The sequence below is a fragment of the Camelus ferus genome, chromosome 16 (assembly GCF_009834535.1).
Source record: "Camelus ferus isolate YT-003-E chromosome 16, BCGSAC_Cfer_1.0, whole genome shotgun sequence".
Lineage (NCBI taxonomy): Eukaryota > Metazoa > Chordata > Mammalia > Artiodactyla > Camelidae > Camelus > Camelus ferus.
The window spans coordinates 31199269-31217221 of NC_045711.1; the positions used below are offsets into that span (position 1 = coordinate 31199269).

A 17953-nucleotide genomic window follows, 5' to 3' on the forward strand; every position below is an offset into this window, starting at 1 on the left:
AGGCCGTATGCCCATCTCACAGCTTCAGAAATTGTTGACTTTGACCACTCCTGTTTCATTTTAGGTGATGTTGAAATTGGCACAGAAACACTGCAGGATTCAAGCTTCAAAATCAAACCGTCAGATTTCCCTTGAAACGCTTTTTCATGACTTGACACACTTTTAAGAGATTTTTTTGTGTGTGTGTGGTTCCCTAAAGCAGATAAGCCTTTATACCACAGTTACTTAAGGTATTAAGGTTTTATTATTGTATATTGATATTTGATATCAGAAAAGTCTACTCCCTTCAGTTCTGCAGTGAGGAATACAGGAAGAAGCTGAAGCCAGCACACGAAGGGGGACTGTTGGCAGTTACCCGTCGGTGTGTGCGATGCTGTCATGTGTGTGACATCTTCCATGTGTGTGGCTTGGGCCGTGATGGACCAGTCAGTCATCATCAGAGCTTAGCTCTTCTCCGTGGTTGTGGAGGAAGCTTCTAGACTCTGTGTAAACTTCTTCCTTCCTTCAAGCCCCTTGTTCTCTCCCGACTCTCTCCTCTCCCACCATCACCTCCCTTCTACCAGCAGCCGTGAATGTGGGTGTCCATCCCTGGGACTCCCCCCGGCTTCTGGGAGCTCTTGTCCATGGTCCTGCCTTCAGCTGTCAACCATGCAGATGCCCCTCAGCCCGTGGTCAGTGGTCCCAGCTGTCCTTGACCTCCAGCCCGAAGTTCCACGTGCTTGCCTGACAAATCTGTCGAGGGGAGGGGGTATCCCCCAGGAGATCATGCTCAGCTTGTCTGAAACAGAACTCCCCACCCTGTTCCAACAACAGCACAAGGAAAAGTCTTCTCCTTCAGGCGGTGTAACTGCTGTGAACGGCGGACCGAGACTGCGGGTCCTCAAGTCCAGGTTAATTCTTTCTTACCTCTTGGTCTCCTCCGTTCTCTTCCACAACCTGCCGACTCGCTCTCTGTCACTTAGAATTCTTTGAGTTGCAGGTGCGGGCAGCTCAGGTCACACTGGCACTAACCATAGGAAGCATGCATGACAGGCTCTTCTGTATCCAGGTGTATGAGATTATGTGGTGTGTACGAAGGTAAAGGTCTATGTAAAGAGAGTTAAGTTTTGAAGGGTGTTGGGTGGGTCGCATGCGGCGGTCGGGAGGGTGAATACTCGGCCAGCACCGAGATCTGGTTTCTCTCGCCCTCCTTGGTCTTCTCTGCTCTGTCTCCCCTCAGGGCTCTCCTCTTGGTTGCACAATGCCAACACCATTTGCCTTGTTGCTCTGGCCAGAAGCGTAGGGCTGCCTTGGTTTCCCCTTCCTACCTTGTGTTCAATCGCTCAGCTCCTTCTTCAAAATGTATCTCAGATCCTACCAGGGAGGAATGCAAAAAAAGGAGGCATCAGTAGGACTTGGTGACATTAGAGACAAGGAAGCTGAGGAGGAGGTGACGGATGCCCTTCCTGTGGGAGCGGAGAGGGCTGCCTGGTCAGAAGTGGGGTATTAGGGTTTCTGAAAGGGTTTATTCGGAATCCATGCCCAGATGCTTAGGGGCAGAATCAGTGTGCTATTGAAGAATGGCATTCCTTGCGCTATGTGATAAAGCACATTTATTTGATTTGTTTTCATACAGCGTTAACGCGTCTCACACGAGAAGACTGTTCTCATTGTTACAAATCTGAAACCAATAATTTCCTCCTAACATGCAAATATAATATAAGCTCAGTTTTTCATTCCTTTCCCCACAAAGCCGAAAGCAATTCACTTTGCCTTAGCGACGTTGATTTCATTGTCTTCTGCTGTGACGTTACCTTTCATTAATCCCTTCCAGCGAAGCAGAATTTAATTAAAACCATCTCACATGGTGGCAACCATTTATGTATTTAAAAAAAAGGAACTCGCAGCAGCTCAGCTACCAGTCTTCTGTTCTAAATGAAGTCAAACTATTCAATTTAGTAGGTTCCTTTTTTGCATTCAGGACTTGTTACATAATGGGTTTTTACCCCATTAATTTTGGATACCGGGGTTTCTATGCATGTTCCATTTTACATGACTATGAGCTGAACTTGAAATACAGACTGAAGACTTGAGGGTGAAAGGAAATTATTGTTTGAAGGGAAATGGAAAACGATACAGTTCTTTCCCCTCAGTGAACATGGCAGGTAGGCTCTGTGAAGTGTAAACGGGGGTAATCCTGTTTCACGTGTTAAGCGAGATGGGTCTCAAGGATTTGGGAGGGAAGCCAGGCTTGCAGTGTGAGGGTCCATATTTCCATCACTATTACTGACATTAACTATCTCCGTGTGAGATGTGAGAATAGCACATCTCCATTCCCCCACAATCATGGGAGTCCTTTGCTCTGAAAACCAAATTTTACTGCGTGTCCTCATTCTAGTCTGGCATGGACTTTAATTAGAATCTTACGTAATGGAAGTAAATGCTTGGTTTTGGAGCCAACTCTACTGTACACACAAATAACCATAAAGTCCCCTAAGCAAGACTATGTGCCCTTGTTTATAATTGTATAAATATCACTCCCGGCTGATGTGTTACTTAAGTTATATCTTGATAAAATATGCATAACATAAAATTTACCAGTTTAACCATTCTTAAGTGTACAGTTCAGTATGCACAGTGCTGTGCGATCATGGCCACTGTCCATTTCCAAAACTCTTCATCATTCCAAATAAAATCTGTACCCGTTAAACACTAACTCCCCATTCTACACGCGCTCCCCCCGCGTAACCTCTGCTCTCCTTTGTCTCTATGAATTCGACTATTCCAGGTACCTCACATAAGTGAGATCATGTGGTAATTGTCCTTTTGTGTCTGGCTTACTGCACGTGGCAATGTTTTCAAGGTTCGTGCATGTTGTAGCGTGGGTCGAAATTTGCTTTTTAAGGCTGAATAATGTTACGTTGTATGTGTAGACCATAGTGAATCCTTTCATCTGTTGGTGGACATTCAGGTTGTTTCTGCCTTTGACTATCACGGTGATGCTGCGTGAACGTCACGCGCAAATATCTGCGTGACATCCACTTCCCGTTCTTTTGTGAGACGCCTAGAAGGAGAGTTGCTGGCTCAGGCGGTAGTTCTGTGTTTAATTTTTTGACAAGTAGCTGTAGTGTCATGCACAGCGAGTGTACCGTTTTACATTCTCACCGACAGTGGACGGGGGTTCCGATATCTTCTCTGTCTTCTCAAACTCACCATCGTATTGTTTCTTTTCTTCTAATAATAGCCTTCCTAGTGGGTATGACATGGTGACTAATCATCTTTAACTGAATTTTTTTCTCATGTCAGAACCATTGCTACACCTGCTTGATGTGTGTGTGGTCATGCTGGTGGCATTCCTGGGGGGGAATCTTCATGGATGCGTCGAGGAGGAAGAAGCACTTAACTGCAGCTTATTCCTTTTTTTTTTTTTTTAACTGAAGTACAATCGGTTACTATGTGTCAGTTTCTGGTGTACAGCACAACGTCCCAGTCATACATACATATGTATATGTGTATATACATGTATATATACACACACACACTTACTTGTTTTCATATTCTTTGTCATTACAAGTTATTTCTTTTTATATAGTGTCAGTTCACCGTGGTTTTTTAGTTTTGTTTTTTTTTTTTAAGTAAATCTCTGTGCATGAATGGAATACGGAAAATGTTTCTGGACTTACCATTTGCCCAAGAAAATGCCCTGGGAAACACTGTCCCGTATCAGGAGTCCCAGGTCATCCGTCCGTGTGATGACATCTGACACAAAAACAAAGCACTCAGGTCCAGCCCGTGCATCTCATGGCCCAAGACTCGTTGTGGTTGAATCAGCTCTTACCGACTTCACGGGTTGGGGGCCAGTGTCAGGAGGGAGTGTTTCTCTCACACTGAGTGGCTTTCAGCCTGCCCTTTGCTGGTTTTTATTCTCTTTAAACTAATACCTGATTGAGAACCACCATTAACATCAACATGTCCGCATCACAACACACACCTGTGTTTAGCAGCAATTTTTATGGATTCCTGATCCAAACATGGGTGTCTTATTTATTCTGTGTCTGAAACATAACTTTTGACAGATGACAAAAACTTCAGCTTTTGTTCAGTTTACTTTGTAAGACCAGCAAGCAATGTGGATCAGTAGCGTGAGTGTTCTCAGTTTTAAAGCCTGGTACTGTTCAGAATCATTATTTGTCCAGGCCCATGGTCTTATTTCCTGTCCTCTCATGTCATTTGCTTAGTGTGACTTGTACATTTTGTGTGTTGTCCGTCACTGTTGGGCAGCGTAAGCATATCACAGAGGATTAGAGGAAAGCGATTTTGTGCTTAGAAAATAATTGAAGATTTACTTTGTGGCTTTAAGCTGCAGGAGAGCTTCGTGTTTTAAAGCCTCTCATTTGGTTGCACGAGCAGAGGTGACCCAGGGTCTTCGAAAATGAGGTTCCATCTCGGTCTTATTGGCCAGCCTATGCAGGCTTCAGCAAAGGCTTGTTTACAGGCCGGGGGTCCAGCTGCAGGACACAAACTGTGGAGCCGGAAGAAGCTGTCATGTGTCTCCACTCCCTCCTCCTTGCCTGCCAAGGCCAGGCAAATCAGTATCAAAAGCATCCTGTGTGGTAGGTACCACCTCCCGCGCCCCCTCCCCCATTCCCTTGCTCCACATAACGTGGTGAGATGATTAGGAAAAAAATCCAAATAGTGAAGGATAAAAACAGTAGCTCCTAATGTGTAGCCCGAGGAAAGCCTGCACTGTCCAGTCCAGGTGAGCCCACTGCGTGCTCTTGTTTTATTCAGTCTTTTCCTCATTTATTGTCTTAGGAGGAAATCACCCAACATAGTTTGGAACTTGAAACCGAAGTTCAAAGCCCTCCATCAGTGATTTCTGGAACCTCTGTGGCCCTTGCTCCGTTTCCCAGGCAAACCCTGCTTCCAGCCAGAGTCAGCCCACGTGCAGCTCCTCTTGCCGGCTCCCCTCCCTGGGAGTGGGGTGAGCAGAGAGGGTCCCCGGCTCTGTCTCCATCAGTCACCCAGGTGTGGCCACTGCATGGGCTCATTCTGCATCTGGTCTGAATCTTGAGTGTTTGAACAGGCCTTACGGGGTCCTCCTCCCCCAGGTAACTCACGTAGAACAGCTCTGCAGTCACCTAGAGCCTGCTCTCCACCTGCTGCTGGGCCAGTCCAGCTGCTGGTAGATGTGCGACCTTCACGTGAGGTGGGAGAAGAGGGGCTGGAAGGCAGGTTGAGGAGGAAGTAATTTTGGGGAAGGTGGGTTTTTTTTTTTTTTTTTTGAAAGCTTCTCTTTCAAATTGTGTAGTGAGGGCCACACTCTTTTTAGGGCCAAGTCAGATATGTGATTTCTTTTTTTTTTGAGGCACACAGTAGAGGTACTTCCAGCTGGAGACGTATAATTGCCCTGTTGGGTAAATGGGGAGCGAAAGGCAGACTGGCCTTCCAAAGGGGTTTGATAAACATGGGTTTTCTGAAGTGCCCACCTGAATGCAGAGGCAGTTTTTTTCAAAAAGAGAGGAAAGACTTGACTGTTTAAACGATTAAGTAGAGAATAGGAGAGCTGCTTTTCCCTTCAGAACACCGTGTCCGTAATCAACTATGATGAGGAAATGATGCTCCCGTGACCCTCTCCCTTTAGTGAGCTCTCTCTCTCATTCCAGTGAATGAGAGATGACTGTCTGTCTGGGGAGCGCAAGCGGATGAGATTAATTCCTGCCATCCCAGCACTGCTCTGCCAGCCATCCGCGGAGCGTGTAGGAATGGAGATGCTTGTAGCAGAAACTGAGCGGAAAGGCCGCCGCGCCGAAGGCCCGTGGGAGCACACTGCTGCTCTTTGCAGCGCCCTGGCCCTGCCCGGGGCAGCCGGGGGGCTCTTTGCTCTGGTGCAGGGCTGCCGCCTCCCTCTGCCCAGGTGTGCGCGGTGCTCAGGCGGGGCAGGCAGCCACGGAGAGCTCCCCTCCCTCAGGGCGCCTCTGCTTCTGAAGAGATGCTCTTGATGAGGTCTGCGATGTTCACCTTCATCCGGTTGGCTCCCTCCTGTGCCCCGCTCTGCCTGCTCATGCCAAGCCTGAGTTTCTTTTTAAAGGTGTACTTTGATAGTGGCATTGTATTATGACCATCTTAAAGTAAGACTGTTTAAAAAGAAAAATAAAACTATTTTAAAAAAACTATCATCCCTCATCTTACTTTCCTGACATACCCACATCTAGGTTTCATATGTACATACATACTTATGTACATTTATTAAATATATTTATAATTTTTTCATGTACCCATTTTCCTGTTACCCATGTGCAGAATCTTGGCATTACCTTTAATATCTCTTCTGCTTCTGTCAATGGATGTGACAGGGTGGAGGGAAAGGGGTCAAGGGTCCAGCAAACCTTAGTCTGAATCATGGCTCCACTATGTAGTAGGAGGGTGACTTTACATAAGACCTTCTCTTTTCTGTTGGTCCATCCATCTGTCCTCTCTCATCCTCTCTTCTGTCTGCAAACATCATATGCTCATGACATGCTAGATGCTTAGAGATCAGTACTGTATCTTCCCTTCCAGAAAATGTCAATGTCGAAGCATATTAAGTCGTGTTATGAGGATTTGGCGGATAATGCATGTAAAATGGCCCATCAAAATGACCCATAAGAGGGTGCTCAGCCAATGGCGTCTGTGGTCAGCTGGCAAGTCCTATCAGTTCTTTGACTTCTCTGGCTGGCATCTCACTTCCATTTCTTGGCAGATGGTATAATGATGGCCAATTAGTTTCATTCCTAGACTATGCAAGAAGCTTCAAATGGGCCTTATGGCCCAAATCTGTTCCATCAGATTCTCCGTGCCATCACCATCTACCCTTCAGAAGCACTGCTTTTAGTCCGGGTTACTCTTGTTCAAACCTCTCAGTAGCTGCTAATGCTTCTCAGAAATAATTCTGAATGTTTCCCGGCCACTTGGGGCCCTCGGAACCCTCGCTTGGTTCTGGGCTCAGAACCTGATCTCCTCTTGGGATCTCGGCTCCTGGCAACCCTGCTCACCTCTCCTACCGAGTCAAGTGGTTGACCCTCATCAGCTGACTTCATCCGTTGACACACGTGTGCCGGGAGTTGTAGTATCACCACTGGGAGAAGAAAAGAGCCAAGAACTTGGGAAATTCTAGCCTCCCTCCTGCAGTGAAGCCTCAGGACTCCCCCAGCGTTTCACAGGGTACATTGTCTTTCAGCGCGGCGGCGTTCAGCAGAGAACAGTAGACTGGCAGGTTGTGCCCTTTACAACCAGACCTCAAGTTAGGAGGAAGGATTACCTAGTCATTTATTTATTATTATTTTTTGTATCCTCCACATTACACTATTCATAAACATCTCGGATGACTTATTTCTGTAATAGTCTGTTTATTGGCTCATCTTCAGAAATGCTTACCAAAACCATATTGGGTTTGGAAAATGCGTGCTATGTAGTGGGTTTGGTAGGTTTGTGGGGACTCCGCCAGTGGGAGACAGGCAAGCAGGCAGACAAAAGAAGGTGTGAGGATGTTTCCCCAGCTTTTCTTCATTTCACAGGGCTGTTTGGTGTGGATTGGGTTTATGTCTTGACTTCTTTAAGCCCAGAAATCTGCTCAGGAAGTTCTGCAAGCCACACTTCGGGATACCCACATGTGATTTATAATAAGTTATTCTCTTTATAAATGTTATATACTCTGTTAGCACAATGAAGTACGAACATCGATACACCCATGTGTGTTGGTGGAGGACAGCGCAAAGCACTTCACACTTTGATTCCTGGCTTATACGTTGGGAAGACTGTCTTAGAGTCTGTGGCCTCCCCCTCCGTCTCAACTTTAGAGACGAGGACCTAAGGCTCAGGTCTCCTTGGGCCCGGTCAGTGGTGGCATTTTGTGGTTCTGTTATCTCTGAGTCCAGTCAATGCCAAAGGCTGCTGAGTCTCAAATGAAATGCCTTCTAATCACTGCTTGTGAGACTGTCTGTAGTGAAACTGAACTGACTTGGGGCCGCATGTAGCCCTGTTTGGAAAACAAAGCTTGCCTGTTCCACCTGGGCTGTTCTAACTCTGGTTTCCTTTTCTCTCCACCAGTTTGCTGTTTTGTGGTTCACAAGAGGTGCCATGAGTTCGTTACTTTTTCTTGTCCGGGTGCGGATAAAGGACCTGACACTGATGTAAGTAGCCTGGAAACGAGTATTTTATGTTAATACAGGTTTCCGAATTTAATTTTTTTTTTTTTTGGAATGCCTATACAACTGTTGTTCTGACACATCCTGGTCATGGGAAGACTTACCAATTTGTCTCACAGAATGTTGGCGTTTACTAATGAATAGATTGAGTCCTTCGGAGCCCTGGCAAGACTCCTTACGGATCAGAAGACAACTTCCTGTTACCTTGTTTGCACACTTTGACGCTGGGCACCCACAGAGGCTAAATCCACCCAATTTATACTCAGAGCTTCCACAAACACAATGCAGCTCTTTTCTGAAAGTGTTGACAAGTTTTACAATGAACCTAAATCACCCTTCATTTTTATTTCTAACAGTCGATTAAGTAATAGGGCCGTCATGGCTCTTGGCGGATGTAACACACTGTTCCTAGTTTGCTTCCTGGGATTCTTGGTGCCTTTTCATTATGTGTTATAAATGTGCCTGTTGACTTAAATCATTTAGCATCTGTTTCACTGAACAAATGGTCTCCAAAGCCGCCCGTGTGTGAACACCTAATTCCATGTGTTTGTGTTCTAATTCTGCCCGTCTCGGTTGAGCTGCTCTGTTGTGTCTCTTGTTGACTGAAGAAAACAGGATCAGCAGTCTGGAGGCCTGGGAAACGCAAGTATGTGAAGTATATTGAGTGGAGAACTCAAGCTGGTACATAGGGAGTCATATTTAAAATGGAAAAAAAAAATTGCGGGGGAGGCAGAGGGAGAAGACGCTTCTATTCTGAGTTGCTTTCGCTGGATCACTTTGCTCCCGGATGCTTCAATTATTTGCTCCAAGTGATTCCTACCTTTGGCACTTGCTCCCGTCGGGAAACTTTGATTTCCAAGTGGCTTTCTCCATGCTGGCAGGGCTGACTTCTTCCCGTGTCTGAGGGATTCAGCTCTGCGTTGTTTTGACACATGTAAGGAGGCAGTTGATGTGTTTCAGTGAAGATGCTGATGGAGGCAGCATCCAGTGGGAGCCGCCGGCTCTGAGCCACTGCCGTCCCGCGAAGACTCCCAGGACGTGGCAGCCAGAGGGAACCTCAGAGATAATCCTATTTCACATCCTCCTGGACCAGGAAGCCCAGGACCATGAGTGTTACCTACAAAAAACGCCATTTATTGTCTTCCACCCCGCCCTTTTCTGGAATGTTCTAGAATATTGTCTCCATTTTGGAGATAAAAATAGATGCAAATGAAGAGCCCCAGCTTTTCTGAAGGTGGGCCTGAAGCATCATGTGGTGGTCCTTTCACCTCCTTCCTCTAAACTTCATCCTTCCATTTTATCTTTCCTCACTTCTCTCTGGTGTTCTCCCATTTCAGCCCTGGGAAAGGGGGTGGGGAGTGCAGGCAGGTGTTTAAATGGGTTTTTCCTGTCCCTCCTTCCACTGGTTCATTCTTGAGGTTACGTGCTCTTTCTTGAGGACGAAGTATGGGGGAAGATAGACATTATGATAGCCCTCGTTAAATAGGATGCAGGTGCTCTGAGCAGGTTCACCGCAGAGACCTGTTCGAGGTGGTCGGAAGCCTTCCCCAAGGACACAGCATCTAAACCAGGCTTCAGGCATAAGTAGGTGCCAGGAAAAAGGGAATGGTGGGCGTGTGCTGGGGCCCCAGGAACCCTGTAAAGGACTGTTCCAGACAGAGGGGAGGGGAAGCTGAGATGGCACTGATGTGGGAAGGGGGGCCAGTGAATAAGAGAAACGGAGCAGACTGGGCGTCTGATGTCTGGTGAGGGATTTTGGAGACAGTCTCAGGAGCAGTGGGGACCCAGGGAAAGGTTTTAAAGTAGGAACGATGTGATCCTGTTTACATCTTCTAAAGCTTGCTCTGGTTGCCTTGTGGAAAATGGGTTGAATAAAGGGTAGGCTTGATGTTCAGGGGAAGATGGAGAAGATGGATCATCTTGCCTAGAGAGTGTACAGAGGGAGGAGATGAGACGTTCGAGGCAGGAGAGAGCTCCGAGGGACTCCGTCCGGCAGATGGGACGGGAGAGGAAGGCAGGGAGGGGGACCAAGGAGGAGCAGCAGAGAAGCGGGAGGGAACCCAGGAGAGTGAGATGCTGACATATCCACTTCCTGAAGGGGGCTGTTGGCCAACTCTCTGGTCGATCATGTCTGTGATTTTGTTATGAATTCTGTTGGCTTTCCACACATGGACAGGTAACACATGCCGGGTTGCAGAGGGCAGACTTGTTTACCTGGGAGAGCCTTGGCTTCTGCGTGCTCCCTCTGCCTTTCAGTTGTCTTCAGCAACCCCTCTCATGCTCAGAATTCTTACCCTGTTTGGGGATGATCCCTGGGCGGCCACCCTGCTCGGAGAGCCCGGGGCCGGCGGAAAGCCTAGCGCAGAGCTGTCTGCTCTGAAATGCACCGGGAGCCACACCTGCGGTCTTGATCAGCTGGGTTCTGTTCCTGCTCATCTTCGTGTTTGTCAACTTGCTGTCAATGCCGAGCCTCCTGTTTTAATATCCTCAGAACTGAAGATGTGAGATGAATTTTTTTTTTTTTTGAATCTGAGAGAAAAAGAAGCACATGAACTATTTAAGAAAAGCACGAAGAAATCAGCCAGTCCTCCCAGGATTCACAAAGGACTGTGCATTCTCTCCCAAGGGGAAGTTCTGCCTTTTGGTCCTTGGCGCTCAGATACCTGTGACTGGGGCTTTCTGCAGCCGGCACCTGAGACGTGACTTCCGTCTGTGTTGCAGGATGATTTTTATTTATTGTAAAAACCTGCAGGGTGCCCAAACCAAACTCACTTGGAGGGGAAGTTGGAAAAGCAAGGTGTCAGGACGCAAAGCCGAGCCAAGGATGGTAGAGGAAGTTTTAAAATCACAGGATGATGGTGCTGGAAGGGCCATTAAAGATTTTTTCTGGGTTAACCGTGCTCTGTCCATGTGGAGACTGAGGCATATCAAAGAAAGAAAATCAGATGATCTGGGGCAGCATCACGTTGCCCCTGGACTATCTGGTAGGTTTGCGGCTGATTCATTCAAGGATGTTGGCCATGAAGGGAGACGGGGAGAGAGGTTCCTGACCTGGTTGTGTGGTCAGAGGAGCACAGTGGTACCTACTACCTGGTGTGACCGTTGACCATCCTGGTCAAATGTTTAGAAAAGTGCTCAAGGGCAGGAGAAAGACCAGGTCGAAGAAAGGGAAGGATAAGGAAAAATGAAACCCGCTTTAAGAGCAAAAACTACCCCAAGCACTTTTTTCCTCTAAAAATGGAATCTTCTTAAGCTTTTTTCACACCACGGTGAATGCTTCAGATGCCCAGCTCATGTGCTGCTTTATAATGCCTCCGCCGAGCTCAGCAGACTCCAAGGCATTCACAGAGGGGCCAGAGCAGCGACAAACCTTGTGAAACCCACAGACACTGCACCTGCGCTGCCGTCTTCAAGATGAAAGGAAAGAAGTACTGAAAAATGGCTCAGCAGTGCCCAGATGACAGTAACCGGGTGAGAAGAGAGTTAAAAACTTTCATGCAGAGACAATCTTCAAGACTCGAGGAGCAGTCTCACTGAATGGATGCTCACGTGTGGGGAGCCTTGGAGGAGAAAAGGCTTCTGGGTTCAATGGAAGGGACCCCCTAAACATCATCAGGCCAATCTCTTAGCCCTCCCCACCCCAGAAACTTCCTACCAGCATGTCTGCAGATAAAAGCCAGGATTTCTGAGACTTTAAGTGCCACCCCATGCACCCTGAGTGGAGAAGAAAGGAAAAGGAAAGACTTTTAAAGACCTGAACACGAGAAGTTAACTCCTTCACTGATGCTGTTAATCTGGGAGCCAGGACTCACAGCGGGAGCGGGGATGCAGGCGGCTGCGGTCCGGAGCTCACAGAACAAGTCCCACTCTTCCCACTCAGTGTTGGAAAGGCATTTTGAGTTGGTGCAGGATTTGGGTTTCCCGGTGCTGGCCCTCAGAATGCAGCTCAGGGCTCTGCCCAGCACCCCTGCCTTGCATACAAGATTTTATAAGATGAAGGAATAAGACAAAACTGGTCCATATTTAGAAATAGCTCTTCTCCCTTCCTGCCCACCCCCTCCCCCTCTCCCTCCCCCCAGTTTAGATGTGATCCAGGGCATGGACAGGTGGAGGAGGGAGTGTCACCTCGTTTGGCTTTGGGGAGTGAGCCCTGGAACTTTGTTCTCCTAACGGGACCAAAGTGCTGCTGTGTGTTCAGCCGCCATGGACCCCCTGTCCCGACGGTTCTCTTGTCCCTGCTCTGGCTGTGATGGAAAGAGGCCGACCAGGGGCGGGCTGCGGGGCAGGGTGGGGTGGAGGGGGGTGATGCTCCAGGAAGCTGACTCTTCCTCCGACCTCTTCCCTCCACTTTTAAGGACTTCGGCTCACTAGCTTCTTTGTCCTTCAGACTGGAACTCCTCCCTGTTCTTAGAACAATCTCTGTTCCCCTTAAATTGCATCAGCTCAGGAAGCCCATCCTGCTGGAGGAAGACGAGGCGTGTGGGCTTCCAATGTGCACGCGTGTGCCTGTGTGTGTGTGCATGCATGTGTGTACCTGCAGCAGCATGTCCAGTCCCTGCTCTGCGTGTTTCAGTCTGTGCCCCTTAAGTGAGAAAAGCTGCAAAGCGACCCTTGGAGAGAATCGCACCAGTCTCAGTCCTGCTGCTGAAGATAGTGTCCAGACACACCGCTCCCCCCGCCCCCTTCCATCCAGAAGTTGTAGGGAGAAAAAAGTCTTAGCTGACGTGTTTAAAATGACACAAATGCTGAACAACGATTGAAACATAATCTTCGAAAGGTTTACTCTGTGCGCTGGGCGTGTGGACATTTGGAAAAGTGAGCAGGGGAGGGAGTGCCCTGCTGAAAGGCTTAGAGCGCTGGCGGTGATAAGCTTCCCTTGGGCTTTTGTCTGCAGTTTTGTTCAGCCGTTCTGTTACTGTTCGCCTGGTGTGTTTTCACCAGGGCCCCTGTCCTGTCTGGGGAGAAACAATTCCTGCGATACTTTGCTCTTCTTAACATCTGAGCCACACAGTTGCGTAGATTCAGGGGATTGAAAAGTAACATCCTGGGCCGTTACTGTCCCTGAGCTGGGAGAGAGCCAGCCAGCCCGCCTCCGCACAGGCGGTGCCAGGAGTCGGCTGGCGCCTGCCGGGGTGTTTGGAAGGGTCCAGGTGAAGGAATGAATGAACTTGGTCCATCTGACCTGGGTAGCTTTTCAAGTCTGTGCAGATCGTGAAACGGAGCCATTTGAAGCAGCTGAGAGCATCGACTGAAAGTGACTGATTTAGAACCAAAACTGGAACCTCTTACACAAACGGCTGCAAACAGCAGCGGCATCCGGTGCGTGGCCGGGCGGGGCAGACGGCCGTGTGTCCGGAGAGCAAAGCTGCCTTCTTAGCTTGATGACAGTCGCGAGGATTCTCTTGTTCTCACGTTCTTCTCGGTGTCTTAGAAACCGAGCAAAGAAAAGAGGCTGCTAGATTGTTTAAAATTCAACCTTTACATTTATAACAAAACTCGAAACATGTAAAATAAACCTAGAAAGAAATTTAATTAGCGAATCTTCTGTTTTCTCAAAGTGTGTGCTTACATTTGATAGGGAAATAAGATAATTCTGTGAGCAAAGCCCTGTTCTGTCCGGAATGTCTTGATATTTCCGAACCGACAAAGTAAAAGTGAGTTTTTTGTAAAAGGCGCAGGCACTAAAAAGTGGCATTTACAATTCAGGGTGAGGGGAAGAAAGTCCTGGAGTGGGAATTGGGAATCCTGCCCTGCCCAGTCACTGAAAACCTTTCTAGACCTCGGTGTTCTTCTTTGTCAATATAAAAGTTGAACTTGGTGGCCTTGAAAGCTGTTTTCACCCCTAAATAATATTCCATCACCAAATACTTACTGAGGGCTTCATGCTGTCAGATAAGGGCAAAGGACAGTTCCTGCCCTTCTGGTGCCTTCTCTATCATGGGAAGGATGAGTGAAGCATGCAAATAATCAGACTCTAAGATTGCATGTGACAGCTGCCATTAGTGGGGGGAGAAATAAAATGCTATTGAGTGTGGGCACGGGAGAGGGAGAGCATCTATGTAGCAGAAGAATGAGGAAGGCTTCCTAAAGATGGTGACATTTTTAGGATTTATTTCAGTACTTTTCAAAATTTCCTTTTAAAAACAAGTAGGCCAGTATTTTCCTGTTTTCCCTCCTGGCTTCAGAGTGTTACATCTTTTGCCAAATGCTGCTATCCAGTGGCATGTAAACTCAGGTGACACGCATGTACGGGAGGACCTGTACAGAGAGCACAGGCAGCAGAGACCCAGCGTGTTCTGCACGTCCTGGTGGCATCTCTCCAGGCAGACGTCTGAGGGTGGCCGTCGCCAGGTCCTGAAACCACGCTCTGCACTCCCCCCTCCCCCACCCCAGTACCATTCCATCACATGCCATGATGCCACGGGGAACCTTAAAAAGAAGTTATTTCAGGGAAACAAACCCAACAACAAAAAAAAATCCCGTGCTAATTCTGCTCGGCAGTGGGTGGATTCTTTTATGTACCAGATTCACAGTAACAGAAGTATTTCCTACAAGGGAAGGGACTCCTGCTACTTTTGCGCCAAATTAATTTCGCTGAGAATTAAAAATAGCCTCCAGGACTTTGGCGTCCTCATCTGCAGTTCTGACGAGCTAAAGGAGACTGCTGAGGCGTGGAACTCCATTGTCCCGACCCCTCATGAATTGTGGCCAGTGAGAAGAGAGGGGTGTGTCCACGTGGTGTGACTGTCAGAGCCTTGTTTTGTAACCTGTAGACCAGAATGCCTGTTCTCAAGAGAGTGCCCCTGGGGCTTTTCAGCTTAATCCGTGGCTAGCATTGCCACTGCTCAGACATCTTTAGACTTCCTCTCTCAACGGGGTGCCTACGGCCAGGGGCACATTCTTTGCAAAATCCCCACTCTTGACAAACTGTCAGCCTTTGAGAGTGTGGGGAGACTGTTCGGGGAAGCTGCCAAAAGCCCAGTGGATCCAGATCCAAAAAAAGGGGTGTGTTTAAAGTGGGTAGTGCCATTTTTGGTCAAAAAGAAAGTCAGATGATAATGTGGAAAGTGGTTTTCTTGGGAAAGTCATAAACTGACATCAGATTTGAAGGGGACCTTGGTATGTGAAGAGTGAGGGGCACCCAGGAATCACTGTACAGCTTCTCAGGGGCATTTTTATTAATAACCAGGTTTAAAAAAAAAAGTTGTGTTCCCTCATGCAAGATCCTGTATCTCTTCTCTTTGAAAATTAAAAGCCCAGCGGAGAGCCTGGCACAGAATGGGTCCTCGAGAAATACTCGTGGAACCAAAGAGAATGAGCAGACGAGGGTCTGAAAACCGAATTGGAGCCCTGGTTGTGTTGACCTGGTCTTGAATTCCTTGGCTAGTTGTCGCTCGGCCTGAGGCAGGCCCTGACCTTGCCCACAGCTCAGGAACGGATGTCCCATCGGTGCTACGCCACCTCGCGGGGGCGGGAGCTACCCCGGATGGGCTTCCCTTCCCTCCGCCACAGCCACTTCAAACCACTGTCCTATTTGGAGTTTCGTTTTAAAAATGGTGGCTTTGGGCCATAGCTTTTGACTGGTTGGGATCAAATTTGGTATGATGGCTTCCTTATTTTTTTTTTCCTGACCCACATCAAGTGAATTATTAGTATCACACAGTTCGTGACATACAAACAGCCACATTAACCTGAACCTGAGAGATGGTGTCTGGTGAGCCTGCCACTTACGGCTCAAGTCATTGGAAGCTCAGGGCTAGAAGTTCTGCTGCACAAGTCATGGCATGTTTATGGAGGTGCCTGATGTATTACATGCCAGGTGCTATGAGATGCAGAGGTGAGAGAACGTGGTCTTGGTCTTCAGTGTTTCCTTGGTGGGAAGTCATACCTTGGAATGGACATGATTATTTGATTACTTCAGTGAATAACCTACATAAATGCACCAGGTGTACCACTCACGGGTGATCACTAATTTTGTTTGTTAAAAGAGTGAATGGAAGAAAAAAAAGTTCTCTGATCCCAAAATAAAAAGAATTTTCTTGGTTTGGGTAAAATGTCTGTAAAATATTCCATGTGTTTCAGAATCAGTACCAGCCATTCCTTGATTTTAAATTAGTCTCTGGGAAGTGAATTTCCTTTAAAAAAAATTTTTTTTTTGTATTGAGGGACTCTTCAGTGCTTGAAATTTAAGCCTAATAAAATTATGCAGGATGCCCGTTGAACTGTGCTTGCTGAGCGTGTGACCAGAATTTTTTTTTTTTAACTTGGTGAACATTTTCTTGGTTAAACGTTGGTGGAGGAAATAACCTACTAAAAAGAAATGCGTGTTTTGTCAGTTGCATGTTTTAGATCTGTATCCTTGAAGCAATTGCTGGTTGGAGAGGTTGGTAACCGATCACAGTTCAAGAGGAAGAGAAATGGGAAAGCAAAGAACCGCTAGCTAAGGAGTCCGGGAGCCTTTAATCTCTTTCCAGTTTGAATTCAAAGGTGTGTGTCTGTGATATGCGTCCCTGTCCCAGGGTAAATAATCCCTTCATGACTCAGCGGCATGCTGGTGAGGAACTTCCATTGTTTTGAGGTTGCTGCATGAAAGAATCTATTTTGAAATGCACAGGTTATAAACCATTTTACAACAGTTGAGGGTTTGTTTTTTTTTTCCCCATGTCATGAACATACCTGAGACAAGTACCTTTCACAGGGCAGTTTCCTTGTTGCTTGTTGCCTGTAATTTTAGGTCCCTAGCTTGTCCCTCCCCACCTCTTTTTCAAGGCAGGAAGCTTTGCAGAGTTGTCGTGGGGCAGAAATGTTTAACACATGCGAATTTCATACTTGAAAATGGAAGGAGGAGGTGGATTTCACGTTTCTAGATAGGAAGCTGTGTTATGACTCATTTGTTCTCATTCTCCTGTTACTAACATTAATCGCAAAAGACCAGGGATGCTTGAAAAAGAGGAGTTCACACAGCAGGCCTTAAAACTAGAAAGGGAGGGTGCTTTGCTTTCGCATTTGCTAAGTTTGAATGATGCCCCAAGATTCCAGTAATTCATGGTAATCAGGTGTTTTTTTCTTTCTTCCCCATTTTGAACCAGTAATTTAGAGTAGCTTAAGGTACAGAGCTGAAAGAGGGGAAGAAAAGGGGCACGTTGAAAATTTAAACAGGAATCACATACATACATGAAACAGACCTTCTCTGCAAGTCCACGTGCCCACCGTCGGTCTGGACATAATGTGCTTTGGTTTGGTTTTGTGGGAGCCCAACGATGGGAGAGTCCAATGAAATAACCTCTGAACAAGCACACGGCTTGCCCAGTAGTGTCTTTCTGTGGCTCCTCGTTTCTGCTCTTGTCTCCTGCAGTTTATCCCCTATGCAGCAGCCCGGTGGTATTCTGCGTGTGTCAGGCAGATCGGATCAGTGCATCGCTCTGTCTGCACCCTTCAGTGGCCTAGCTCGACCATCGGAGTGAAATGCACACTCCTTACCTCGGCCAGCAGGGCCCAGGGTGACTGTGATCTGGCTCCTGTCCACCTCACCGGCAGGACTTGCTGGTAAGCTCATTTGCACCTCGGGGCTTTGGCCCTGGTGGACCCTTGTGCACGCAGCGCACGCCCAGGACTTCCTGAAGTGCGTTTACAACCGCTCAGGTCTCTGCTCAGGTGACGCGTTAGAGAGGCCTCTGGAGATCCCATTTTGCCCTCATTATTTTCCATTAGTCTGTTCCCTTATGTACTTTTGATCCTCCTTGTCACCGCTGGAAACTTTTTTTTTTTTTTTTTGACTTTTTATCTGT

The 17953-nt window shown here is 47.4% G+C and overlaps 1 protein-coding gene across 3 annotated transcripts in view; it reads left to right on the forward strand.

The window, feature by feature from the left end:
- The window catches only part of PRKCA (protein kinase C alpha), a 361121-nt gene that overhangs the window by 140753 nt on the left and 202415 nt on the right, over positions 1–17953 (forward strand). For all 3 annotated transcript variants that reach the window (XM_032457033.1, XM_032457034.1, XM_032457035.1), the window contains exon 3: positions 8068–8150. In XM_032457033.1, coding sequence (XP_032312924.1) covers positions 8068–8150 — 83 coding nt within the window. The remainder of the gene's footprint in view (positions 1–8067; positions 8151–17953) is intronic.